General features: G+C 38.3%; 1 protein-coding gene across 2 annotated transcripts; it reads left to right on the top strand.

Moving 5' to 3' along the window:
* Positions 1-27,800, top strand: jmjd4 (jumonji domain containing 4). Of its 2 annotated transcripts, none has more exons than XM_067452139.1 (6): positions 1-643; positions 1,143-1,308; positions 1,410-1,535; positions 2,270-2,537; positions 18,351-18,497; positions 27,137-27,247. In XM_067452139.1, exons 1-6 carry the CDS (start codon positions 391-393, stop codon positions 27,200-27,202), a joined length of 1,026 nt encoding a protein of 341 aa, XP_067308240.1. In that variant the 5' UTR covers positions 1-390; the 3' UTR covers positions 27,203-27,247. The 2 variants fall into 2 exon arrangements, with proteins under 2 accessions (XP_067308240.1, XP_067308239.1); XM_067452138.1 differs by lacking the exon at positions 27,137-27,247 and adding an exon at positions 27,384-27,800 and having other exon boundaries at positions 9-643.

Genomic DNA, 27,800 nt, shown 5'->3' with positions numbered 1-27,800 from the left:
ACACGAGCCAATCACGCAATTGGTGTGCACACGTTTATTTTTTCCGGTGGGCAGCTGGATAGCGACGTTCCAAATCTGCTGCAGAAAAACACAATTATTTCTGACTTATTTGCATATAAAACAAGATAATCTCTTCGTATCGGAATTTTAATTACGCCTAAGGGTGACATTGGACCGTCGAAATATTAGTTGTGCTTCTACAGCCTAAATATAACCACGCAAACGGGTCACCGTAAGGAATGTTGAAATGTGTTCTATCTGTTGGCTATATGTTGATGTTAACTTGGACTTACCGTAAGGTTTTCTTTATTATTATTTTTAATGATATATCAAGCATGGAATAACGTGTGGAAACTTCACGTTAGTGTGTAAAGAAGGCTTCTTCATGACATGGATAGGGAAACCTTTCATAACTGCTGCAGTTTGTCCAAAATGCCCAGGCAAATCCATCAACAGCACTGCTCCTCTCATTTTATTGAGTACATAGAGAGAGAGATACCTTACTCTAAATTCTTCAAGAACTACCTGATTCCAAATCAACCATGCATGTTTTCCAAAAAATTCACAGAAAATTGGAACTGCAGAAAAAACTGGGTCACTGTTGATGGAAAGCCAAATTTACAACGACTTCTGCATGAATTTGGTGAGCAAAGAATGTTTTTGTTTTATTATAATTATGTTTTATTATAGTTCCATTAATATGTTACACATTATAAATTAATACTTTATAGGCTCTGAAATATAAGATATAAGATCAGTGCTCATGATTACAGTAACTGGGCAAGGTGACACCCTGTGAAGCCACCGGGCCTGATTATAAATAAATGTACTTAGATTATATTTATTTATTTATTTATCTTTTGCTTCAGTATTTTTTTTTTCCTTGTGTAATAAAATGTTGACGCAAAAGATAAATAAATAAATTGATGACATTACAGTACTGTCAAATTTCCCTAGGGTTCATTTGAAATGGGAATTAATTGATAATTAAATTCACAATTAAAAGATTGTAAATCATTATGTTGTGTATTGGTGATTTTTACCAATTGAAAATAGTACCAAAACTATTTTTTTTTAAATATATATCCTAATGCACATCATATGTATAAATGTGTCCTCAATAGCCTCTTTTTATAATGCAGATGAGACTCCTGTTCCTGTTGCAAACTGCAGTGCGAAAGAATACAATTCCAACCCAAAGCAGATCATGCCTTTTAAGGAGTTTATCCAGTACTGGAGGGAGTACATACAGAATGGGCATTCTTCACCCAAAGGATGTCTTTACTTAAAGGATTGGCATATGCAGAGGTACAGCTCTTTAAAAGCATATAACCTAAACCTAGGTAATTGCAGAATAGTCGTTTTGAATGAGTTCCATCCATAATGTCAAATATGTTTGTTCATTTTAGGAACTTTCCTGAGCATAATACTTACAAGAACCCAATTTACTTCTCATCTGATTGGCTGAATGAATATTGGGACACATTGGAAGTGGATGATTATCGTTTTGTCTACATGGGACCTAAGGGGTCATGGTACCGTATTAATCAATGTCCACATAAAGTTGAATGTAAAAGTCTGTGTCAGCCATGAAAGTCTGGTCAGTTTTTGTATTTTGCAAACCAAAATGTATGATGTAAAGTAAATAAATAATTTATCTATATCTATATTATATAGAAAGTAAGTAAATAAATTGCACAAAAGGTCAGATTCCATTGAAATACACTAGATGCCCTTCGGAACATTCTTAAATAATGCTCAGTAATATTCGGTCATTAAAGCACAAAGAGGACAGACTAAATACCAACAAAAAAAATTGTAATAAAGTTTTATATTAAATTGGAAAATTATAGTAGCATTTTCACAAGTGTTCAATGTAATTAAAAGACATTATAATATAGTTTGTGCACTCCTTGCCAAATTAAACATTTTTTTGTTTGTTTTATAAAGGAAAAATATTAAAATTATAGTATGTATATATATATATATATATATATATATATATATATATATATATATATATATATATATATATATATATATATATATATATATATTCAATATATAATTTTTATATATATATATATATATATATATATAAATTACTAATGCATTGTTTTAAATTGTTTTAAATTTAATTTTTTTTAAGTTGTTTTAAATTGTTAAATTGTTTTTATATCAGTTGTTTGTTCAATTTAAATAAATTAGTGTGCATTGACATTTGCAGTCACCTCTTCGGATGTCTAACATTTTTTGTTCTTGCCTCTAGGACACCTTTCCATGCAGATGTGTTTCGCTCTTACAGTTGGTCTGCAAACATCTGTGGACGTAAGAAATGGCTACTGTACCCTCCAGGCCAAGAGGAGTTCCTCCGGGACTGTCATGGCAATTTGGCCTATGATGTAACAGCACCTGTACTTCAAGACAAAGGTCTGTATGCACAGTTTGAAGAGGCCTGTCAGCCTTTAGAGATCATTCAAGAAGCTGGGGAGATAATCTTTGTACCTAGTGGTTGGCATCATCAAGTTTACAATTTGGTAAGTAATAATGGTTTAATGGTGTCCAAATATGTAAGATGTACTTGAACAGGGGTGTCCAAATCTGATCCTGGAAGGCCAATGTCCTGTCTCATAGTCTAAGTGGCCCCTTCTGGGGTGAAAATACAAAAATCTAGCAATATTATCATACAAACATCAAATATAAAATCCTGCACTTACAAATTCAAAATTTGCTGAAACTTTACAATAACCGTTTGCATCAGTGATAGAAAATGCCTATTGGTTAATTGCATAAGATTTTCAGTGATTACTAACTTAAATTCTGCTCTGCACTTCACACAAAACTATTATAAAATATACTGTGAATGCAATGTTGTGTTCACACCAGATGCAAATGAAGCAATACGCGCAAGTGATTTACATGTTAAATCAATGCAAAGACGCGAATAGACATTCTGTGGCACAAATTACACGAATTGAGCATTTGATGCGCGAATCGTGCAAGTTGAAAAATCTGAACTTGGTGGATATTCGCGTCACGTTAACCAATCAGGAGTCTATTTGCTGCTGTCACGTGGTAAAGTGACGGATGTGAAACCCCAAGGCTACAGTAATTTAAAAATACTACTGTCATTGTGTCACAAAATTTAGTTTTAAATTACTCTTTAAACTACAATTCTACTACATTTTGAACACCTATTTGAAAATTTGATCTGGCGTTTTCGGAGGTGTGAGATCCAGGCGCTCAGCACGTTAACTCGGCTAGTCCTTCTAATAGGCTTGTTTGAGATGAGCAAAATCTGCGCAGAACCGATCACCGGTGATCAGCGCGAGATGCATGCCGGTTAGAAATGTGTCCGATGGCGGACCGCCTTGCTCTGATGTCATGCTGATGTATGTCAAAAATCTCTCGCGATGGCGAGGTGGACGTATCGGATTCTGCAGTCGAGCGCAGTTGCTCTCTACCGACTGCACTGCAAAAGCATGATGGGAAACAACTTGCTGACGACACAGCTTAATGCTCATTGATTTAAACAACCGTGATGCATGGTTCTTTTTTTTAAATATTTGATTTTAAAACTCTGATATCATGTTTTTATGTGTATAAATTATGTGTGAATATTCTCTCGGAGAGTGCGATCTCTCTGTTGGTTATGTGATTGTTGTCATATTAATAAAAATATATAAAAACATGTATGTAATTAAAGAAAAAATGCTTGATAAACAGGTCTTTCGAATGGAAATAAATAACAAAAACTTTGGGTGTCTTGTTCATAATATTTATTTTCATATAAAAGCAACAGAACTTAAATTACATTCAGTTTATCAGCAACAGAGCACACAAGTGTGAATCCCGCGATATCCGCAACTGATCTCGCAGGTGTCTGATCTACTATCAGAAGAGAGAACTGTCCGGCTTGCCTGCACTTTTTTCACTCCTCCCCTCACTGCAGCCGCCTTTATTTCAGACGAGGCAAGGCGCATCTCAAACAAGCCAAATGACTGACACTGCCTGGCAGAAGCCCCTCCCATGACGCGAATTCGCGTTTGCTGTGTACATTGTAAAAAATTATTTAGAAAAAAAGTTACCTGGTTGCCTTAAAATTTTAAGTTCATTGAAATTAAATTTTTTAATTTTTGAACATTTTTTTGAGATTCGACAACCTTTATTAAAATATTATATTAAAATATTTTGTAAGCATATTGGGTAATTTTGTGTGTTTTATTTCTGATGACGCAGTGAAACATGCCAAATAGTGCTATTTTCAAGATTTATCAATTTTTTTATGTGGTTTAGATACAATAATATTTTGAGTTTCTATTTATTAAACAAATGTCCTTCATTACTATCAACTCAATTTTTTAATTTCAATAAGCTAAAATTTTAAGGCAACCAGGTTACTTTTTTAAGTTAAACCAACAAAAACCAACAATATTTTTTTTACAGTGTAGTGAATGTCAGACGCGAATAAAGCAAATTTCATGCGCGAATGGATTAAAAAATGTTCACATGTCCAACTTCGTGCGAGTAGCGCAATTTATTCGCGTCCGGTGTGAACGCTTCATAAGGGCTCAAAATATTTATTTCTAGTATATTGTGACTTGTTAAAATTGTCATTGTACATTTTTCTGCCCATTGTTTTATGCATTCTACACTATAAAATGTTTTAAGTTTTGGGATTAGGGTTAAGGGATCTAAAATGTTTTTGACTTTTTTGACATTTTTGATTGGGATATTGAAGAACTTTTAATTCGAAAATATTTATATATGTTCATGTACCGTGTACACTAGAGATCTTTTTTTATTTGTTTCAAGCAGCTAATACCTGATGGGTATTCCAGAAAACAGGTTATGTGACATGCCTGTGTAAGGAAGCGGATAACCTCAACTTTCAGTTTCAAAAATGGAGGTAACTTTCAGGGTATGTAAGAAGCCATAGCAAATCACTCCAGAGAAGGTTATGTTCCAGGGTTAGTTTGCTTAAGACATATTTGAGATGTTATATAATTAACATAGTTATATAAATATAACCACATTTGTTAAATAATTACAGTTATATAATATACAGTATTATATATTCTAAATCACTATTATAAGGAGGTTATATTTAAATGTTAATTAAATTCAAATATATTTATTATCTATTTTATTGTCATCTTACACATGGATCTGCATTCAAATAATTAGCATCAAACAAATAATACAATTCTTATTTTAAGTGAATAAAGATTACTTATTAAATGAAGAGATGGCAAAATTATTGCAAAACCACCAAATAGGTGGCAATGTGCACTTAGGAGGTTATATAAAGTTCAGACAACTCAGAGTATGTTCTTGGTTAACACACAAGACATTCTCAAGAGATCGACGAATCAATGATTCACCATGGAAACAAATGCTAAGAAAAAGAGCACACCATTCTACTTCCTCTTCTTCTTTTGTTTAATGCTGTAATGGCTATTTGGTGGTTGTGCAATCATTTCAATCTCTTCGATTTAATAAGTAATCTTTATTTAACTGAGAATAAGGATTATATTGTTTGTTTTGATGCTAATTCATTTAATGCAGATCCATGTGTGAAATGACAGTAAAATAAATAATAAATATATTTAAATTGAATTAACATTTAAAGGGTTATTTCACCCAAAAATGTAAATTCTGTCAACAATCTGCCAATTACTTACCCTCATGTTGCTCGACATCCGTAAGACCTCCGTTCATCTTCGGAATATATAGTTGTTGAAATCCAATGGCTCAGAAAGGCCTTCATTGACACCAATGTCATTTCCTCTCTCAAGACTTCCTAAAAGGCAGTAAAGTCTTTAAAAAAAAATCTCACTACAGAGGCTCTACAATCATTTTATCAAGCAACGAGAATAGTTTTTGTGCGCAAAAATAACAACTAAATAAAGACTTGTATAGTCATGGGTTGATTTCAAAACAAAGCTTCGAAACGTTATGAACAGCGAATCGATTCATGATTTGGATCGGGTGTCAAACTGCTGAAATCACGTAACTTTCGATACACTGATTCATAACGGTTCAAAGCTTTGTTTTGAAATCAGCCCATCACTATATAATACGTTATTTAGTTTTTTGTTTTTTTTGCACAAAAACTATTCTTGTCGCTTACTAAAATGATTGTAGAGCCAGTGTAGTGATATGTACTTTTAACAACGTCTGTAGTGCTTTTTATGGGTCTTGAGAGAGAAAATGACAAAGGTGTCAATGAAGGCCTTTCTGAGCTATCGGATTTCAACACAAATATCTTCATTTGTGTTCCGAGGTCTTACGGGTGTCGAACGACATAAGGGTAAGTAATTAATGATAGAAATTTCATTTTTGGGTGAACTGACGCAGCTTTAATATGGGTTATAACTTGAACATAATGCTTTATTATTAATCTAGATTAAAATGTATCTATGCCCACCTATATATATATATATATATATATATATATATATATATATATATATATATATATATATATATATATATATATACAGGTCCTTCTAAAATATTTTTGGATATGTGATAAAAGTTCATTACTTTCCATAATGTAATGATAAAAAAAAAATTACCTTTATTTTAGATTCATTGCACACCAACTGAAATATTTCAGGTCTTTTATTGTTTTAATACTGATGACTTTGGCATACGGCTCATGAAAACTCAAAATTCCTCTCAAAAAAATTAGCATTTAGCAATTAGCAAAAGTAATGAACTTTTATCACATATGCTAATTTTTTGAGAAGGACCTGTGTGTGTGTGTGTGTGTGTGTGTGTGTGTGTGTGTGTGTGTGTGTGTGTGTGTGTGTGTGTGTGTGTGTGTGTGTGTGTGTATATACAGTCCCTGACAAAAGTATTGTCGCTTATCTATTTTCTACAAATACCTGATATTCATTGGTGTTAGAAATAGCTCATATGAAAAGCTAAAACCCTCTCAAATGATATTTAATGCACTGAAATAAATAATGTTCACAGAAAAAATATTTATAATTTAATCAAGACAGAAAGGTCAAATTTTGGCAAGACAAAAGTTTTGTCGCCTATACATAAATGTAACAAATTTACTGCAAATACAAAAATATGTCAGCAAATTAAGTTGTGGTGCTGTGAGATCCAAATCTAATATCTTATATGACTTCCATGAGCTTGAAGGACTGCATCCATGCGGTTTGGCAAGGATGCATACAATTTATTGATGAAGTCATCAGGAATAGCTAAGAAAGCAGTCTTGCATGCCTCCCAGAGTTCATCAATATTCTTTGGTTTCATCTTCCATGCGTCCTCTTTCATCCTACCCCACATATGCTCAATGATGTTCATGTCTGGTGACTGGGCTGGCCAATCCTGGAGCATCTTGATCTTCTTCGCCTTGAGGAACTTTGATGTGGAGATGGAAGTATGCGATGGAGCACCGTCCTGCTGCAGAATTTGGCCTCTTTTATGGTTGGGAATATAAGAGGTAGCCAAGATTTCTTGGTATTTTAGACTATTGATGTTCCCTTCCATCCTGCAGATCTCGCACACCCCCATACTGGATATAACCCCAGACCATGATTTTTCCACCACCAAACTTCACTATTTTCTGGGTGAACCTCGGATCCATTCTGGCTCCAGTAGGTCTCCTGCAATATTTGCAGCGACTGTGGTGTAATTCAACTGAAGATTCATCTGAAAATCCACCTTCTGCCACTTTTCCAGCATCCATCCTTTTAGCAGGCTGTGGGCCTTGGCAAATGCCACATGATTTTTCAATTGTCTTTTGTTTAGTGCTGGCTTCTGGGCACTGATTCGACCATGGAGGCCATTTCGAGGCAGAATCCTACAAACTGTTCTGGTTGACACAGGGACTTCAGATGACCAGGTCTCGCGGAGCTCTGCTGCAGTGGAAAATGGGCTGGCCTTGGATTTTCGAGCCAACAAACGGTCCTCTTGAGTAGTTGTCTTGCGGGGTCTCTTTCTAACCTGGGCTTGTCAAAAACGTCTCCAGTCTCTTCAAATCTTTTTTTTGTCCTCTGTACTTGACGCTGAGACACATTGAAGGTGTCTGCCACATCAGCAGTGGATCTGGTCTTCACCCTCTTGATAATCAAAACTTTAGTCTCAGGGTGAATCTTAGGCATGTTTGCAGAGGTCTAGTTGCAGTTGATGTGAAGGTCTAGTGTACTGGGGTTCTTTTTATACACACTTGAGACCTAATTGATCCATTATTAGTCACAGGGGAAGCTCATATGACAAGGCGACAACACTTATGTTTTTGCAAAAATTGACTCAATGGGCTTTACCAAGCTGTGAATATTAGAATACTTTTTGAAAGTTTAGTTTTTCACTGAAACATTATCACAAAAGCTGGTGGGATTAAAATGAGCCATTTCTTGTAAAAAAATCTTGATGAAAAGTATATTTCAGTGGCACTTTAGGTCAATTTGTACACAAGTGACAAGACTTTTGTCAGGGACTGTATATATATATATATATATATATATATATATATATATATATATATATATATATATATATATATATATATATATATATATATATATATATATATATATATATATATATATAATATTAGAGGTGGGCATAGATACATTTTATACAAACCTGATTCCCAAAAATGTAGGACACTGTACAAATTGTGAATAAAAAAGAATGCAATATTTACAAAATCTCATAAATTTAGATTTTATCCACGATAGAATATAGATATATCACATGTTGAAAGTGAGACATTTTGAAATGTCATGCCAAATATTGGCACCTTTTGGATAGAGCGACACATTTCAAAAAAGTTGGGACCGGTAGCAATAAGAGGCTGGAAAAGTTAAATGTACATATAAGTAACACCTGAACGACCGATTTTCAACTTATTAGAGATTCACCAATTCCCCCAATGCAGCGGTGGAAAATATTGGAGCAATATCAGAAAGGAGTTTCTCAGAGATAAATTGCAAAGAAAATTTTAAGTTATCATCATCTACAGTGCATAATATCATCCAAAGATTCAGAGAATCTGAAACAATCTCTGTAAGGGTCAAAGCCGGAAAACCATACTGGATGTCCGTGATCTTCGGGCCCTTAGATGGCACTGCATCACATACAGGAATGCTACTGTAATGGAAATCACAGCATGAGATCTTGTCGGTGAACACAATCCAACGTGCCATTTGCCGTTGCCAGCTTAAACTCTGAGTCTGTAGGTCAAAAAATAAGCCATTCAGAACTGCAGCTGTTTTCTCTGTGTCAAGGATCATTTAAAATGGACTGTGGCAAATTGGAAAATTGTTCTGTGGTAAGACGAATTACAATTTGAAGTTCTTTTTGGAAAACTGAAAATGTTTCATCAAAATATTTTAAGCAAAAATGTTGTATAGAGTCAATTTCATGTTTTGTTTAATTATAGCACCACCAAGAGGCACAGTTATACCAATTTTTTTTGTGTCCTCAGACACTTAAAATGATGAGAGACCTGTAATTTTCATCATAGGTGCACTTTAACTATGAGAGACAGAATAAGAAAAAAAAACATTGTTTTTTGACCAACCAAAACAAAAGACCATCACATTGTCTGATTTTTAAAACACAAATAACAAAAGTTAATCTCAATACTTTGTTATATACCCATTGTTGGCAATGACAGAGGTCAAAGGTTTTCTATAAGTCTCCACAAGGTTTTTACACACTGTTGCTGTTATTTTGGCCCATTCCTCCATGCAGATCTCCTCTAGAGCAGTGATGTTTTGGGGCTGTCACTGACTTGTGGCCAAAACTTTTACTGCAATCACTATCCCCTATCCCCCTCCCCCCTGACTCAAGTTTGCCAGATAGGCTGCGGGAACGTTTGTTGCTGCAGCTGTGGTAACTAGAGCAGATCTGGCAACCCGGATGCCCAAACACTACAGTCTTTGTGATTGGTATATAGTTGGAGGGTGGTGCTTCAGGCCAGAACACATGTCAACTCAACATCAGTTGAGGGCAGCAACAACAACATTTAAATGGCAATATCCTGGCCTGACTACTGTTGTCAGTGATATAAGTATTTGAAATGAACATGATTTCTTAGGGCATTTTATGATTTATTGAAATATATTTCTTACATATAGTTCCTTTAATTTCCAGAAAGTGTATTTTGTCTTCTATGGAAGTAATCTTTCCAGAGCAGCATTTGCTAGTTAATTTCAGCCTTACAGTTCAGAGAGTGAGTTGCTATGGCTACGTACATACCCTAAAAATGACCTCTGTTTTTGGAACCGAAAGTTGAGGTTATCTGCTTACTTACTCTTAAACATACCCAGGTATGTCAGATAACCTGCTTTCAGGAATACCTGGTGTGTTTGATTAGGATTGGAGGTAAACTCTGCAGGATAGTGGCCATCCTGGAGCAAAATTGGACACCCTAGAATTCAATATCTAACTATGGAAGTGCCTTAGGCATGATTAACAGACCAATTGCTACAGTGATCAGGGAGTTCCACCTTTTTAGTATATTACTGTTTGCAGCCCCCTACTGCATCATTCTCGCTTTCTTATCTGTGAATTTTATTTATTAGTGGAATTTTTTGTATTAAAGATTGTTTGCAACGGTAAACAAATACATGTACAAATACAGTGGTCGGACAGGTGTAACGGTTTCTCTGAAACTCCAAGCTTTAAACTTCAAAAAGTTCAAGCAGTGTTGCTAAATTATTTACACAAATATGTCCTTCTCACAAGTTATGAAGGAAGAGAATGGCATGGACAATTGATCGTAATTCTTCCAGAGTGCAGCTCAGTTTTCCCTCCTTTTCTCCTTTCACCGAAATAGCGCACGAGAGTAGTGGCACATGCCCAAAACAATTTTGTGATATGATATAGCCTAATGATAATAAAAAAATGATATATGTTTGTGTGTGTGCATGTTTAATCTACGCATGTGCTTTCTCTCTCTGGTCACAACACACCAAGCAGGCAAAGCATGCAAACTATAGCCAATTTATTTTTTCTTAGTTACAAAACCAAGCCCCACCCGAACCCGGGGCTATTCATTAAACATTATCCTGAACCCGACCAAAAATCCGCAAGTTTTCAGGTCCTGTTGGGCTTGGGTCGGGTAGCAGACCTCTAATAATGTGATCTGGGCAGTTTGCGGGCAGGATCTTGCTGTTGTTCTTTTTTTTTTTAGATTTTGTGTGTGTGTTTTCTGTCGTTATTTACTGCCGCAATGACAGTTGAGTATAAATCCGGGAATGTTTTCACATTTAATTTATTAGAGGCAAAGTTTGTCCAGGAAGTTTGTGACCAGTGCTTCAGCTTTTGTGCGACCGCAGTTGACGAGTTTAGCTATAGCCGAATCAGAGTAGAGTTTGGTGTTAACTTCATCACACAGTCAAGTGATCTGCATGATTGTTGATGGGCTACACAGTGGAACACAGAGGTCAGCTCAGCAGCAGCTATTTTATTATACATGGAATCATCCTGCTTCTTAAAAAAAGGCGAGACCAACATGTTGGGCTGTACAATTGCTGTGTTGGTACAGTGTAGTTTGCTACTAGCATGCAGCCTAACATCTGCCTCCCCTCCATGAGAAACACCAAACTCTTTCCTACACCATTTGTAGAACGCTTTATTTTCAACGCTTAAAGGGTTTGTTCACCCAACGATGAACATTATTTCATTAATTACTCACGCTCATGTCGTTGGACACCTGTAAGACCTTCGTTTATCTTCGGAACACAAATTAAGATATTTTTGTTGAAAACTGATGGCTCAGAAAGGCCTCCATTTGCATTAAAGGACAACTCAGGCGAATTTTTAAGTTTATCTTGATCTTTATATCTTTGTGAGTACAGTCTATAGAAAAAAAAAACGAACCGGATTGGTGCTTGCAACACGGAGTTATTACAGTTAATGCCCAGAGCCCCCCCTCAGCTAATACGGCAGCTTTGGGGGCATACACGTAAAGGGTGTCTTTGTGCCTCTTAACAGACACAAAATGCAATTAAAATGTTTGTCCAACATGAATAGGGCCCTTACATGACAACGAGATGCATTTAGCCACTTAGCCATTGTTTAAATTCACCTGTTTTAGACGGCTAGCTGTGTCTCGCGCTGAAGTCCCGTGGGGACTCAGCGGTGGCCGGAAAAAGGCAGTCCAGTTGGGAAGAGCGTTGTGTGTGTAAAGCAAGATTATTTTAAATTACTGTACATCTTTCCTCAAGCCGTGTGTGCCCAAATGGAAGGATAAATAAAATTAACATTACCTCCACAGTGCTTGCACCCGTCTTTAACCACGGAATGGCATTTTTCTTCAACCGGCCCGGCTGTGTTGTGTCTGTGTAATTTATTCAAGTGTTCGCTGCAAATTTTCACAATTCGGAAAAGCACAAACGTGAACAATTTCTTCTTCACTCATGAGCCCGATCGGATCATCACTCTAGTGATGTCCGGTCACGAACGAATCGTTCTTTTTAACCTGTTCTTTTTAGTGAACCGGGCGAACCAGTTCACCAAATCGGACTGAATCGTTCTAAACGGTTCGCGTTTCAAATCAGCGCTGATCACACACGTTACTTTAGTTACTCACTTTCTGACATGAGTGACAGTCCCTCCGAATATAAGTAAACTAATGTCTTCAATTATATGTTGTAACTCCAACCGTTCACTGAACTGAGACATGATCTGATGAACTCACGAGCCGCTGATACTGAGCATGCACGAGTAACTGAACGAGCAGCGGTCCTTAGGATCAGCAGTACAGAATCGAAAACAGGACTATTTTTCCGGCTACAATGGAGTTCCCACTGGACTTCAGCGCGAGACAAAGCTAGCCGTCTAAAACAGGTGAATTTAAACAATGGTTAAGTGGCTAAACGCATCTCGTTGTCATGTAAGGGCCCTGTTCATGTTGGACAGACATTTTAATTGCATTTTTTGTCTGTTAAGAGGCACAAAGACACCCTTTACGTGTATGCCCCCAAAGCTGCCGTTTTAGCTTAGGGGCATTAACTGTAATAACTCCACATTGCAAGCACCAATCCGGTTGTTGTTGTTTTTTATATAGACTGTACTCACAAAGATATAACGATCAAGATAAACTAAAAAAATTGCCGGAGTTGTCCTTTACATTCCCACTCACGACCTATAAAGGCACTAAACACATCGATACAAAGTCCATCTCACTACAGTGGCTGTACAATAATGTTACAATGCGACGAAAATAGTTTTTGTGTGCAAAAAAATCTAAATAATGACTTTATCCGCAAAGTTATTGTCTTCCGTGTAGGTCTCGGACGTGAATTCACGCGATAGTGGCGCTCCCCTTCGCTTCCGGGTCATGTGTCTGAACGGCGGATCTGCATCATATTCTTGTTCATTTTTTGCTTTTTAGCAGCATGTTGGGGTTCCGGTACACCAGCCATGCCAATGGAATTAATGAAAATTAGCTTATCAATGCATATCTAAATTTGCGATTAGCCGCATACAGTATTTTTTTTAGAACTTAGAATGCTGCAGCCAACGTGCAGCTGGCGGGGGATGGATGCAGGACAGCTCAACCTCCGTAGGCAGTTTTTATTCAATTAAATGTATTAAATAATCATTCTTTTTAATGTTTATCAGACAATAACTACTCAAGATTTAGCTTTTGTATAATTTTCAGGGCAATTAGGGCCAGATTCTGGATTCGGGACAACAGTTTAGATTTCGGGACATCTGGTCACCCTAAAATAAACCCATGAGCTGAGCAGCATGATTGCGGCTGCTTTGTGTCACGTCAGAAGCATAATGCGTTGCCATGGAAACAATAAGGCAATGCGTTCTAAAATATTTAGCCAGAGAATATGGTCATATTAATGCAAAATTATGCTGAACTGAAGCTGGTTTGTAACTGTAACGGGGTTCTTAGATGGGAAGGAAGGAGGCGGGAACTGGCGAACATTCAACAAACTTTAATTTCAAAATAAATAAACAAAACAAAAGTAAACCGCGGGCAGCCCCTCACGGATGACTGCCCGCACACACATAATAAAGCACGCGGGCAGCCCCTCACGGACGACACACACACACACAACAAAACGTTAACAAAACATAACATAAAATCCAGGCCTGGTTCTCTCTCGTCTTCCGCTGCCTTCGATCCTCCTTTTATGCTCCCGTCACTCGGCCACGAGACGAGACCGGTGTGGCGCGCAGCTGGCACTCATTAGCACTCGTCACTGGCCCGCTCTGACGGTCCCTCGCCACGCTGCTTGCCACAGTAGCAGATCAAGAATACAGTCTACTTTGCTGTTATTAGTGCTGTAACTGTTATTTAGTGTTAAAGGTGCCCTAGAATGATTTGAAACAATATGTTAAATTGTTTTCTGATATCTACATAGAGGGTATGTGGCTTATTTAAAACTACACTGTGGGATATTTCCCCCCATCTAGCGGTGAAAATGTATATGACCATCCAGTGGATAATAGTTTCTGTTCCTCTCATTTTTGATTTCGTTTTAACTCCTACGGTGGCCGATTTAGTCAAATATTAACATGGCAATCCCCCTTCACATTCGACACGATGCCATCGAGTGTTAAAACGCAAAAGGCGAAGCTTGAATTTATGGGTATGTCCCTCTTTGGCTAATGTACTTTTAAGACGGAGGGGCAACATGGCGACCAGCATTCGAACCCCTCACCCGTATGTATTTTCAATGTTATAAACTTATGAGAATACTTTATTACTTGAAAGAAGTAAATATACATTAATGAGCACATATATTTTTGATAGAACTAAGTGTTTTTAGCTAAGAATAAACTAAAAAGTTACACAGTGTAGCTTTAAGGGCAAAAATTGTCCAAATACAGTTTTACAGGTCCATTTACAACCCTATAAATTGTCCCTAGGATGTAATGCTCTGTTTTTGCCTTATTTGGAAGGGTCATGAATATTAATGTTGAGCTCTGCTTTGATTGGCTTATTTCAGCAGCTCACAGCAGTTCAGTGAAGCGGCTTGTGAGTCCTGACTGTCCTCACAGAACACAGACTGGCTGAATGATACTTTGAGCAAAAAATCTCAAATGGAGATTGATAAAATGCAGCTTACTTGTTTATTGGTGTTTTCAGATTATCTGCGCACAAGAAAGAGCTCGCGTTCGTGCGGTTGCCAGATTTAATAAATCCCCCAAACAGAGCTTTTCTGTGAAAAAAAAAACCCTGTATGCATCCGGTGTTTTACTTAAACATGTCCAATCTGGCAACCATATGCCAACAAGCTCTCTCTCGCATGCCGGTGAACTAAAAACACCAATAAACAAGTAAGCTGCATTTTATCAATCTCCATTTGAGATGTTCTGCTTAAAGTGTCATTCAGCCTACATTTTATATGTCTTTTTTCGTCAAGGATAATGCATGTTTATATAACTAGTCACAATGTAGGCTAACGTTACGCAATGAATGTGACATAGCCTAATCTGAAATACTAAATTATATTTTTACTAGGGCCGGGACTTTAACGCGTTAATTAAGATGAATTAATTACGTGACTTTAACACGTTAATTAATTACGCAAAAAAAAAAAAAATTAACCACACTTATTTTTGCACCGCGGAACGTTTTTCAATGAATGAGTTTCGACGGGCCGATTATACTGGAACACCAACTAGCGCTCGAGCCACGACAACCACAACAACAAACCATGAGTGAACATGAACGAAGAAGCTGATGAGACCGCTTTGCTTGGCCCCGTGGATGGGAAATTTTGTTTTAAAAAACGAAAGAATGGAAGCGTCGTCAAGAGCATGGTTGTGTGCAAGCTATACAACAAGGAATTTGCGTATCACCGCAGCAACATCGAGCCTCAAATATCACAAATATGCTTTTGCTAAACTTAATGGCAAACATTGCGCTGGTGTGCTGGACTGAAATAAATAAACAATATTTTGTTGATTAAGCTTATGTATTCAGTCATTATTCAATGGTATACTAAAAATCCATGTGAAAAATGACTTCTCATTGTTCCCAGGTCAAATATTTATATGCAATTAAAATGCGATTAATTTCGATTAATTAATTACAAAGCCTCTAATTAATTAGATTAATTTTTTTAATCGAGTCCCGGCCCTAATTTTTATTAAAGAATAGCCTTGTCAATGACTATCGTTTTAACTTATATGGTGGAAAAGGTGATGTTTGCTAGAAGGATCGAGTGAACGATCTAAGCAAAGTATCTCCGGTTGTATTTTGTAAAATGCAAAATAATATTACCCTTTGTCATTAGATACACTATTTAGTTTTGTATGGTACTTGGTGTTTCCTATTGCTGTAAGCATCTTGCGTTATCTAGACAATGCTGTCTCTCTAAGAAACTTTCAATTTTATCAGAAATTGTTTAAACAGTCAATAAGTGGATAAGTCGCTACTTACTGCTTGCAGGAATATAGTTTTAATTGCCACTTTCTTCAGTTTAAGATGCTGAGCGAAGCTTGCTTGAAATGGGCCGAACAAATGAACGACCTTGAATTAAATTGTTGTGGTATCGGATTATAAACATCAGCCATGACTGTTGACATTTTTTATCTGTGGGAAGGGTACTCTCGTCTCCTGCACAGACTAGAAAATGGTGTGTCCATGCGAGCAGCTTGTTTTGATGATTCGCTCCCATTTCCGCCTGACAATGCACGTTTGGACAGATGCAAATGTTGGGGGCATGCATATAAATGATCCCCAACGCTTGCGTTTATGGGTTTATGTTGAGAAGCACTTTTTTTTTTCTTTTTTCGCTGTGTTATGGATTCACCAGATTAACATAAGAAGTAGGAGGCACAGATGTTTGAGACTCACAGTATGCGATGCCCATGTACTGAACTCTTATTATTTCACCATGGCAAGGTTAATTAATTTTTTTCATTCTAGAGCACCTTTAAATTAGGCATATTATAGTTGGGGTTAGGTGGCTTAGTGAATAGTTGGGTTAGGAGTACTGCGAATTTAAGTAAACTGTGTTTTGTATCTATTTATATATTTAAGTATTCTTTAAACTTTAAATACATTGTTCAATTTAATGAATTTTTTAAAAAAATCAATAAAAAGACATTCTTTAATGTCATCCAATGTCGTTTTGTGGCTCTTTTTTTTAGTATCGGTTCATGCACCGTTTAAGCACCGGTACCATTTTAATAGTACTGGTTTGGCATGGGTATCATAAAAAGTTGTGTAGAGTGTACATTGTAGAGTGTATGAAATTAAAAAAAGCATGGATTTTACATTTGAATTAGAACATGATTAATTGTAACCATTAGTATTAATATTAGAAACATGATTAATTGTATTTATGTGCAACCTTAATTTTTATGTTGTGTATGCATACATCATATCTGCAATATAGGAGTTATACTCATATTGAGATATCAAACGGATGATAGGAAGAGAATGTTAGATTACTTCTGTAACCCTGGTTCTTACTGCTCTTCTTGCAGACTACAAGATATGAAGATATGCTCAGAATGATGCAACAGCAGGTTGCAGTGAGTAATGCCGCCTTCACGTGCTATCAGAAATTGGATAATTCCCACTTCTGATGTCGTGATTACAAACTCCTCGCATTTGAATTTTGAAATGGGAGGCATTCTTGTGCAATTTTTTCCTAGGAAACTCGTATGTATTTCGAGAGCATGTGAAGGCAGCATTATATATTAGGGAGGCAGGCACGCTGATCGCTGTAGTGTTTGGTCTGTCAGTCTGATAGTGTAATTGGAGCTTCCACAGTCGGTCACACCTGATTTGTTCGCATAGTAGATACCTCACTTCTGTCAGAGACCCAGGGTTTTGGAAGTAACCTACTAATAGTATAGGCTTGTGATATTTTTGTACTATTGTAATTCTATTTATACTATTAAAAAATATTTTCTATATCTAGCATTTTTAAGGCCATACAAAAAGTAATTTGCTGCAGCAGTTCAAGTAGGTCTCTTGGTCAATAGGCTGTAGCTCTCACCTCCGGCTTGGAGACCCACAGTACTGCACGTTTTATATCTCACTTAGTTACACATTTGATTTATATCATCAGCTTTTTTGCAGAGAGCTGCGTGAGCTGACTTTGATCTGTCAGATATGTAGACATACAAAATGTACAGTGCTGTCCCCAGGAATGTAGTTGAGAATTGCTATATTTGAGTGAATCTAATGAAACTTGGGTCTCATTTCACTCAAATATCAAGCTAAATACTTATATTTATATTTTGCTTAAAGAAGTGAAGTAAAATATTATTTTTGATTTTATGACAACTAAGCAGACCCTGCCCCTAGGTGTCCTGAGTGAAAAACCTTCTTTGACCAGCTTGCTAACTTGTTAACTCAATTTCTATGATTTATCTCTTAATAATAGGAGGATACCATTTCCATCAATCATAACTGGCTGAATGGCTGTAATTTGGACATCATGTGGCAGTTTCTGCAAGATGAACTTTCTTCTGTCCAGAGAGAAATTGAGGAGTGGCGTGATACTATGGACACCTGGCATCAGCATTGTCAGGTAACTGTTTATTTTTTGGCTCTAGGTTATCGGTTGTTAAGTCTGATATCATGCATCACTGATTATGGATCCAAATACCATATCAGATCCCTGAAGCAAACAAAAATGGCACTAATATAAACGTATAGTGTTGTAGTACTGTAAAATCATGATCTTAACATTTAGGGCTGCACGATTAATTGTATTTTAATCATGATAACGATATCTGCTTCTGTCGACTGATTTCAAATAATTGTCACAATATTGGCCCGCTCGTTATTTATCCTTAAAACGTGTTTTTTTTCTTTAGGGTTTGCGTCGATAACGAGGCTCCACTAGCAGTCATTCTTGTAGTTGCCAGATGCAAAGAGTTTAAATTTCCCCAAATAGAGCTTTTCTCCTTAAAAGGATATACTTTCTTCCCGGTGTTTTACTTAATCAGTGAAATCTGGCAACCCTGCACACCCGCTCCCTCTAAATGCGTAAGGAGCACAGATGAGCTGAAAACAAACACATGCGCATGCGCTGGAGTTTAGCAATCTCCACAGCAAAACCTGCTTCAATGAAAGTGTCACAGCCAGTCTTTGTTTCTTCACAAGACACTTGTGCTATTTGTGTGACTAAATCTGCCATGATCAAACCTTCAGCGACGAATTTCAACAAAGCAATACAGATCTCCACCATATTGTTTGCAGAATAAACGCACCTTTGCAACCGATGTGACAATATAATCGTGGAAAGGAACCTAATTTAGAATTACTTTAAATAATATTTGAAGTTTCGCCATTTTATCTTTTGAAGTTCCTAAAGGTTTTAGCATTTTTCATAATATGAATCAGAAAATGATACCGCCACTGGTAAGTTCTAAAACGCATGATAATAACGAACATGAAAATTTGGAAAAAGCTTAATGTGACTTAATTAACAAAGACAGTGTTAACAAACCACACGTAGTGAACGCCATTATAAAGCATACTATGTACAGAAAAGCAGATGAGCCCTGAATAGGAACGCAATGCTTTTGGCATTTTCCTCCCATAAAGTAAACGCTCAATTTGGCTTAATGTAGGCTACAGTGACAAAGAGCAAACTTAGTAAACATTAAATACTAATTAAGCATACTACATAGAAAAAATGGTTTGTGCAAGCTTTGTCTTTATAGCGGTTTTCTATGGGAGGAAAACACTTAACGTGTAATTAAACGCGTTGTGTTCATATTCTGGGCTCAACTGTTTTGCTGTACAGTAGCCTATGGTTTATGAGTTAATCACTGTCAGTGCATTAAAGGGGTACTTCAGCGCTGGGAAGATTAATCTGTATTTAAACTGGGTCATCAATGTAGTAGAAATGTGAAATTATTTTTGAATTTGATGCCTTCTAGACTGAGAAAAGACAGGAAATGTATTTTTGTCTCATGGGGATGAAAAACTACAATTCCCAGAATGCCCTGTGAGGCCATTCCCAAAGCCACCTACTGGATTACTGGGACTGAGTTGGAGAAGCCACTACAATTAAAAACTGAATGTTTCTGTTCAATATAATGAGTGAGTCACCACGTGAGTATCACAGCACTTACTGCAGGAGTCAGATAAATGAGCTGAATGAGCTCTAATGATGAGAGCTGAGGTAATCGCGACTACACTCGCGGCATACGTTCACAGCGCAAGTTCAGTCTGGCACGTTTTAGTTCATGTCTTTGCAAGCTTAACTTTCATAGTTTAAATATAGTTTCATAGTTTAAATACTTTCAATACTTTATACTTTCATAGTTTAACATTTCACCCGTTTAAATGAGTGCCTGTAGCTGTGAGCTGTGCTGTGAGTGTGATCTCCATTCCCCATGCGCGGGTTCAAAACATGCGGAAATGGCTCCCTCTGCTGGCTGTAGTCTTTAGCCTTTGGCCAAACATTCCTCCGATGATGCAAAAATCGTCAATTTGCTTCGTAGGAGGAATTTTTTTCAGAAATAAAATGCATAAATCTCTTGTCTCAGGAGGATATGAGAGGGGAAAGCACAATCATTTGATTATACTCCAGGGTTTCTAATGATACAAAGCCATATGCTAATCGCTGAAGTAACCCTTTAAGCCACATTAAGCATTTCACGTTAAGCATCACGTTAAGACCTACAGGCCTTTTGGTTGAAGTGTAGCTTGGTAAACAACATTACCCTTTTTGACAGAATAATCGTGATCAATAATCGTGGTAATGATTTTGAGCAAAATAATCATGATTATCATTTTTACCATTATCATGCAGCCCTACTAACATTTATCTCCATTCCAAAGACTTTCCAGACAGTGATCCATGTTCTCTTTCATAGGTTCACTCGAAGCTGCGTAGTGACACATTAGGGGAACGCCCTCTGGGTGTGCCGATTGTCTGAAGCCCTTATAGAATCATGCCAATTCATTGGCTGATAGCACAGCGCCAACACCTTGAGCCTGTACCAGCGTGCACGCGTCATCTTATCTCCAGATTTCTCTCCTTTGGTACCCTCGGTGTCATCTCTCCCTTCGTGCAATTTTTACCAAAACTATCCTGGATATTATCAGCACTCTTAACCTTCATCACTTCAGTGACTACAGATAAGTGGAACTTTGTTCTCTTTCTTGTTAAGTACGATGGAGTTTCGTCGCTGTTCCCCGCCGTGAAGGTAAGTGCATTAAGTGAATGGGTTTTGCTCATGCACGCAAGGCGGTTTAGGGCGCTACGAAATGGAGATTTTGTTAGAATCTCCTTCTCAAAACCCTCTGTACAAGGCTCACGCTTTTTGAGAAGCAGTCATCTGCTCCGCCCCCGCCACGCTGCTAAAGCAGCCTAGGTCTTGCTCGGATCCGCAGCCTGGGGTTTGGATGTTGAGCTTGAGGACATCGAGTGTGAGCAGACAGGCCTTCTCCTTTCTCTCCCTCCCTCTCCCGAGCACGTGTGCGGTGTTTTACCAGTCGAATATGTACATGCTTATATGATGCCTAGCCCAGAAGCACGCGATGCAGTCTCTTTCAGCCTAGACGATGTCGTGCTTACTACAGGATTTCGGGCCTGTTTCCCTTGATGACACTCTCCCGCCTAGAGTCCAGGAAGCGGGGCCTTCTTCGGCCTATTCAGAGCTTACTGACATGCTTTCGTGCGCAACCGAGAAGCTCACGATGGACTGGCCAGAGCAACTGCACAAATCTCAAACATCTAAGCTCGATGAGAGGCTTTTGAGTGGTACTAGCACTCGCCCAGTGAGGAGAAAGCTGCCGTTCTTCATTGATCTGCATCAAGAGATCTACAGATCCTGGAAGGAGATCTCACCGGTTGGGGTGCAGTGTTCGAAGGCCACCCAGCATGCAGAGTCTGGACAGGAGAGACTCTAGCCTGGCACATAAACTGTCTAGAGCTGATAGCAGTCTTTCTGGGCCTTCTGCACTTTCTCCCTTTCCTCAATGGGCACCATGTCATTGTCAGGACAGACAACATGGCGGTAGTGTCTAGACCTGTTGACCTGTTGTCAACTTCAGGGCAGGATCTGGCATCCTCGTCCAGAAATTTGGAAGCTGTGGGTCTGGCCAATCCAGGTTCACCCACTTTGAGGTTCACCGCTCATAGTTCTGAAACAGCCCTGATCAGGGTCACAAATGACCTGTTGATGGCGGCTGATACCGGCACACCATCGCTGCTCATTTTACTGGATTTATCTGCAGCTTTTGACACAGTTGATCACAATATTCTCCTTCAGCGTCTCCATCATTCTATCCAACTCTCTCTCACTGCTTTGAGCTGGTTCCAGTCCTACCTGTCTGGAAGAACATGTTTCCTTGGGAGGTGTAAAGTCTCAGACGCATACAGTCTCTTGTGGTGTCCAAAGCCCTTCTTCAACCATCCAGAACTAAGCTCTGCACTATGGGCCTTCTGCTCAGCCGCACCGCGTCTTTGGAATTCCCTTCCAGAAAACCTAAGGGCTCCTCAAGCCATAGACTCTTTTAAGAAAGAACTAAAAACCTTTCTTTTTAAACAAGCATTTTTTTTAATTTTTGCTAACTTTCTTTTGTGTGTGTGTGTGTGTGTGTGTGTGTTCTTTCTGTTTTTTTGTTTTGTTTTATTTGTTTTATGTGTAGCACTTTGGGATTGTTTTTAACTATGAAAAGGGCTTTACAAATAAAATATATTATTATTATTATTATTACTTTGAGCGATGGTCTTCCTGCTGACGTCAGGAGACCATTGATAGTGCTAGAGCTCCCTCCAATAGAAAGCTCTATTCCTCAAAGTGGGGAGTTTTCGGGACATGGTGTTCAGCTCAGGCAGTGAACCCAGTAACTGCAATATCGGCTCGGTACTGGAGTTCCTGCAAGAAACGTTTGCGGCCGGAGTGGCAACAACTGCCCTTAGGGTGTATATAGCTGCCATGGCTGCTCATAGGGCTCTAGATGAAGTTCCGTTAGGGAAACAGATTGGTTTCCTCTTTCAAGAAAAGGGTAAGGTGCATGAGACCAGTTCGCCCCCCCTGGTGTTCACTCTTGGGACCTGTCAGTTGTCCTGGAGGGATTGTCGGAGGCTCCTTTCAAACCATTGGAGTCAGCACCAGTTGAGATTCTGACTCTTAAGGTGGCTCTTTTGTGTGCTTTGGCCTCTCTTACCCGAGTAGGGATTTCACAAGCTCTCTCTGTTTTGCTCCTGGGTTAGTTAAGATCTCTTTAAGACCCAGGCTGGGTTATGTACTCAAGGTTTTGTCCACTTCTTTTCGCTCGCAGGTCACCATCCTCCATTCTTTCTACCCTCCACCTTTCGACCTCTTCGGAGGACAAAAGGTTGCATTTGAAAATATATGTGGATCATTCAGGTGGCTGGAGGAAGTCTAACCAATTACTGGTATATTTCAGAACTGGCCGTCGGGGACTTGCCACTTCAAAACAGAGAGATTCACATTGGCTTACAGAGACTATTTCTTTGGCTTATGAGGTGCGCAGGCTTCCTTCACCTCTAGAAACTCTGGCTCACTCTACTAGAGGTCGCCTCCCAGGATCTTTTCTAGGGAGTTTGTTTAGAAGACATTTGTGTAGTGGCAGGATGGTCCTCCCCGCACACATTTGTTAAGTTTTATAGTCTGGATTTTGACATGGCTCCGAGTTTGCATGTTCTGTCTGCTTAAATCCAGTCGTGTCTTTTCTGGTGTCTTGTGCCAGATATGGCAGCACGTAGCTTGGCGTGTGTGGTGTAGCGTTCCCATAATGCGTCACTATGCAGCTTCAAGTGAACCTATGAAAGAGAACGTCTCAGGTTACTCACGTAACTTATGTTCTCTGAGTAGGGATCATACGCTGCCAAGCTCCTCGCACTGCCGACAAGCTTCTTTTCCGGCAGAGAAATCTGGAGATAAGAGATTGGTGCGTGCTGGTATAGGCTCAAGGTGTTGAACAGAGGGGTGCCGTTGCGCCATCAGCCGATGAATTGATGTGATTCTATAAGGGCTTCAGAAAATCGGCACACCAAGTAGTAATGCGTCTCTACGCAATGTGTCACGTTCCCTATTCGGAGGACATAGGTTAGTTTAGTAACCTGAGACATTTTCTTAATCTTTAAAATAATGGTGTCTGCGAGCCCGGAGTGTACTCAGTGAAAGTTTTTTTTTTTTTTTTTAAGCTAAGCTTAAAATTGTGCTATAAATAAGTTTAACTGTTCGATCTGTGAATGCAGAATAAATATTTGCAAAAAGTGGGTAAAGTGAGGTAAACTATTTTCTTACTGTTTAACTATCAAACATTAAAAGGAAACTTTAAAGGTTGAATGAACTGGCTTTTTAAAAAAATGTTTATACTATTGTCTGAGGTCAACTAATGACGTTTGTTTGGTTTTTACATTCAAAAACATCATTTCTAATAAGTAATAGGCTATTTTCTACACTGGTTTTGAGGCTCTCTTCTGAACACTGGGTTTTGATGGGCGTGCCGCACTAGAGACTTGGAAGTAAACGCCCATGGGTAGGGTTGGATAAGATTTGCATATTTAATGAGCTTCTGCTCCCCTGTCAGTTCAGTTCACATGAGGGAGGGACTGATTTGAAAGCGGCAACTGGGAGGATTCTCTCACAGGGATCATAAGCGTCTTTATCAAACAATCAAAATGATTTATTCCTCATCCACCCACGATTCGGCAGTGAATTGAAGCAAACACACGTGAGCTGGAACTTCATTCAAAATAAATGTAGTATCACACATTCCTAATATTAGGAACCAAAGGAAGCTTATGCAGCGACTTTTTTTCCACAATATCTTGCTATCTTCTTCAACGTGTTTATTGCTGCTGGCTAGCGTGATCCGATGAGTCTGTGGGCGGGGCTACATGAATTACACGTGCTTATAATTCTTTAGAGGCGGTGTTTCGCCACTAGATGACGTCATGATGAAGCACACAATCTTTTTCTGGGCCTGGTGTCTATAAAAGCTTTTCTTTGACTAACAAGGACGTTTTCAGCTCTGAAACTTACAGGATAATCTTATATTACCATGACCTTTTATGTATCAAAAGCTCAAGGAAAAGTTGATTTCGCAGTTCATCACCCCTTTAAAGTGTAAAATTAAAATTTAAGCTCAAATGAGTCTTTCTGCAGCAATATTACAGATGTTATATATTACTGTAGCTGTAACAATAAATGTAAGTCTGTACTATGTAACATCGATCAGGCATAACATCATGACCACCTACCTAATTTTGTGTTGGTCCCCTTTTTGCTGCTAAAAAAGCCCTGACCCATCGAGGCATGGACTCCACTAAACCACTGAATGTGTGCTGTGGTGTCTGGCATCAGGATGTTCCTTTAAGTCCTGTAAGTTATGTGGAGCCTCCATGGATCAGACCTGTTTGTTCAGCACATCCAATAGATTGGATTTAGATCTGAGGAATTTTTTGTCCAAGTCCTCAAACCACAAAATTTCAGTCTCTCGATGTGCAAAACTGATAGGGACATACCCCAAGCGACTTACAACTGTAATCGCAGCAAAAGATGGCGCTGCAAAGTATTTACTTAAGGGGGCCGAATAATTTTGCACGCCCAATTTTCCAGTTTTTGATTTGTTAAAAAAGTTTGAAATATCCAATAAATTTTGTTCCACATGTTTGAAGCCTGAAATATAGCAAAAGGCCGCAAAGTTCAAGGGGGCTGAATACTTACGCAAGGCACTGTATATAAAAGAACATTTTGATAAAAATAAACCTAAAAAGAATACCTGCCTAGAGAGGAAAAGAACACTTTGAGTGCGTTTACATGCCTAAAGGGGGTCGCACACTGGACGCAAAGCTCACACCAGACACGTAAATTATATACACGCAAGCTCAATTTTGAATCGACTTCTGATAAAAGAGCTGCACAATGGGTGTATCTTGTAGTACAGGGTGAAATCAGTATGTGCACTGGTGATTTGAGGGAAATATAAATTTCATATAAAACCTTAAAATGGCACTCTGTTGCGCGGCAGGATTTTAAACTACTTTTTGATTTTAAGACATCGAATGCAGCCGCCGGTGTGTGTACACGTGTACACACATTGGAAATGTGTTTGAATTTTAAAGGCGCAGCGCCCTTAAGGGGGTCGCACACTGGATGCGATCATAACATCCGTGAAGATCGAATTTGACTCCGCATATCGATGCATGGAATCTTCAACTATTCGGGGTCACCCCTAGCGCTCTGCTGAAAACGCCTCGCTATGGGTGCTTAAGAGCATTTTGGCTGGGCAGCGTTTTTTGTTCTTCAGTTGAGACTCAGTTAAGTGTAACTAATTTCACAAGTAGTTTGTTTCTGTATTGATTCTATATAAAATTGCAGATACAAGTATTTGCTCTGGCTCGTTTTAAAGGGGTGATGAATTGAGAAATCAACTTTCCCTTGAGCTTTTGATATATAAAAGCTCATGGTAATAAAAGAATATCCTGTAAGTTTCAGAGCTGAAAACGTCCTTGTTAGTCAAAGAAAAGGTTTTATAGACACCAGGCCAAGAAAACGATTGTGTGCGTATCTTTACGTCATTGCGCGACAAAACACACCTCTACAGAGCGTCTAATTCAGTAGCCCTGCCCACCGACTCATGGAACTACGAAGAAAATATTATGCTATTCCTGTCAGCAGGAGGGTAAATCATCTCCGTAGAATATCTAGTATATCAACCGATCTTGCGGGCTATGTAATACAAAAATAATAGTCCAATCAATCGCAGGTGGATGAGAAATAAATTGTTGTGTTTGTTTGAATAAGACATTTACGAGCCCTGTGGTTGAGAGAATCATTCCAGTTGCTGCTTTCAAAACAACCGCTCCCTCATGTGAACTGAACTGAAAGGGGAGCTGAAGCTCATTTAATACGCAAATCTTATCCAATCTTTGCCGTGGGTGTTTACGTCCATGTCTCCCGTGCGGCACACCCATTCAAACCCAGCGTTTTGGAGAGAGCCTCAAAACCAGTGTAGAAAATAGCCTATGACTTATTGGTTATGATGTTTTTGAATGTGAAAAAAATACACAAATGTCATTAGTTGCCTCAGACAACAGTATAAAAAAAGCCAGTCCATGACACCTTTAAATCATATTTGTCCCGCCCCTCCTCCACTGTGATTGGACTGCTGGGTGAAAAGTGACAGTGATGAGCACTGCGTTTAAGTTGAACATTCTTCAATTCTCAGCAACCAGAAAAAACGCTCAGCACCTCGTTGTGCTCCAGGCGTTCTAAAAATGTTGAAAACAATTGAAAATGCCAGCCATCTGCATGAAAAAAAAACGCTTTGGTGGACACAGCCTAAGCTTAAGTCTTGCCTGTGAAGCCGGGGGTAAGTGTGGCGTAAGTGTGAAGTCTTAAACCAAGTATTTTTGGACACTGTAAATATAATTTTTGAATTCCAGATTAATACATTAATTTAAATTCTATTTCAGGTGATCATGAAATCATGTACTGGAATCGATTATGGGGAGTTTGCTTCTTTCCTTAAGACCATTGCAAATATTCGAATATCCTTTTTGAATTCATGTCCCAGAAATGCAGATAATTGTCAAGACCTACTTGCAGAAAGTCTGTGTGCATTAGGCCCTCATCATGCAGCCTTTGACCTCCAAAGAGTATTGCAAATATTTGAAAACATGCTTAGCAATGAAGACTTTAAGAGACTGGACCTTTTATCTCTGAGCTTCAAACCTGAGGATCTGCTTCAAGAGATCAGAGAGGCTGTTCGTACAATTGTATAAAAACTGTACCTTTTGTGGAAGATCAACTATGACAAATGTATTTTTAACAACATATTTGTGTTATTTCATTTTTGTTTTGCAGCCACAATAAAAGTGTCATGACAAACA

This window comes from Pseudorasbora parva, chromosome 9 (assembly GCF_024679245.1).
Source record: "Pseudorasbora parva isolate DD20220531a chromosome 9, ASM2467924v1, whole genome shotgun sequence".
Classification (NCBI taxonomy): Eukaryota; Metazoa; Chordata; class Actinopteri; order Cypriniformes; family Gobionidae; genus Pseudorasbora; species Pseudorasbora parva.
The sequence above is the reverse complement of the archived record's forward strand: the minus strand, read 5'-3'. Positions and strand labels throughout refer to the sequence as shown.

Bases quoted from the DNA above. Each gene is read 5' to 3' on its own strand.
- jmjd4 (XM_067452138.1), top strand. From the start codon at position 391: ATGGATAGGGAAACCTTTCATAACTGCTGCAGTTTGTCCAAAATGCCC. The intron at 644-1,142 runs GTGAGCAAAGAA...TTTATAATGCAG, and splicing joins ACGACTTCTGCATGAATTTG to ATGAGACTCCTGTTCCTGTT. The intron at 1,309-1,409 runs GTACAGCTCTTT...TGTTCATTTTAG, and splicing joins AAGGATTGGCATATGCAGAG to GAACTTTCCTGAGCATAATA.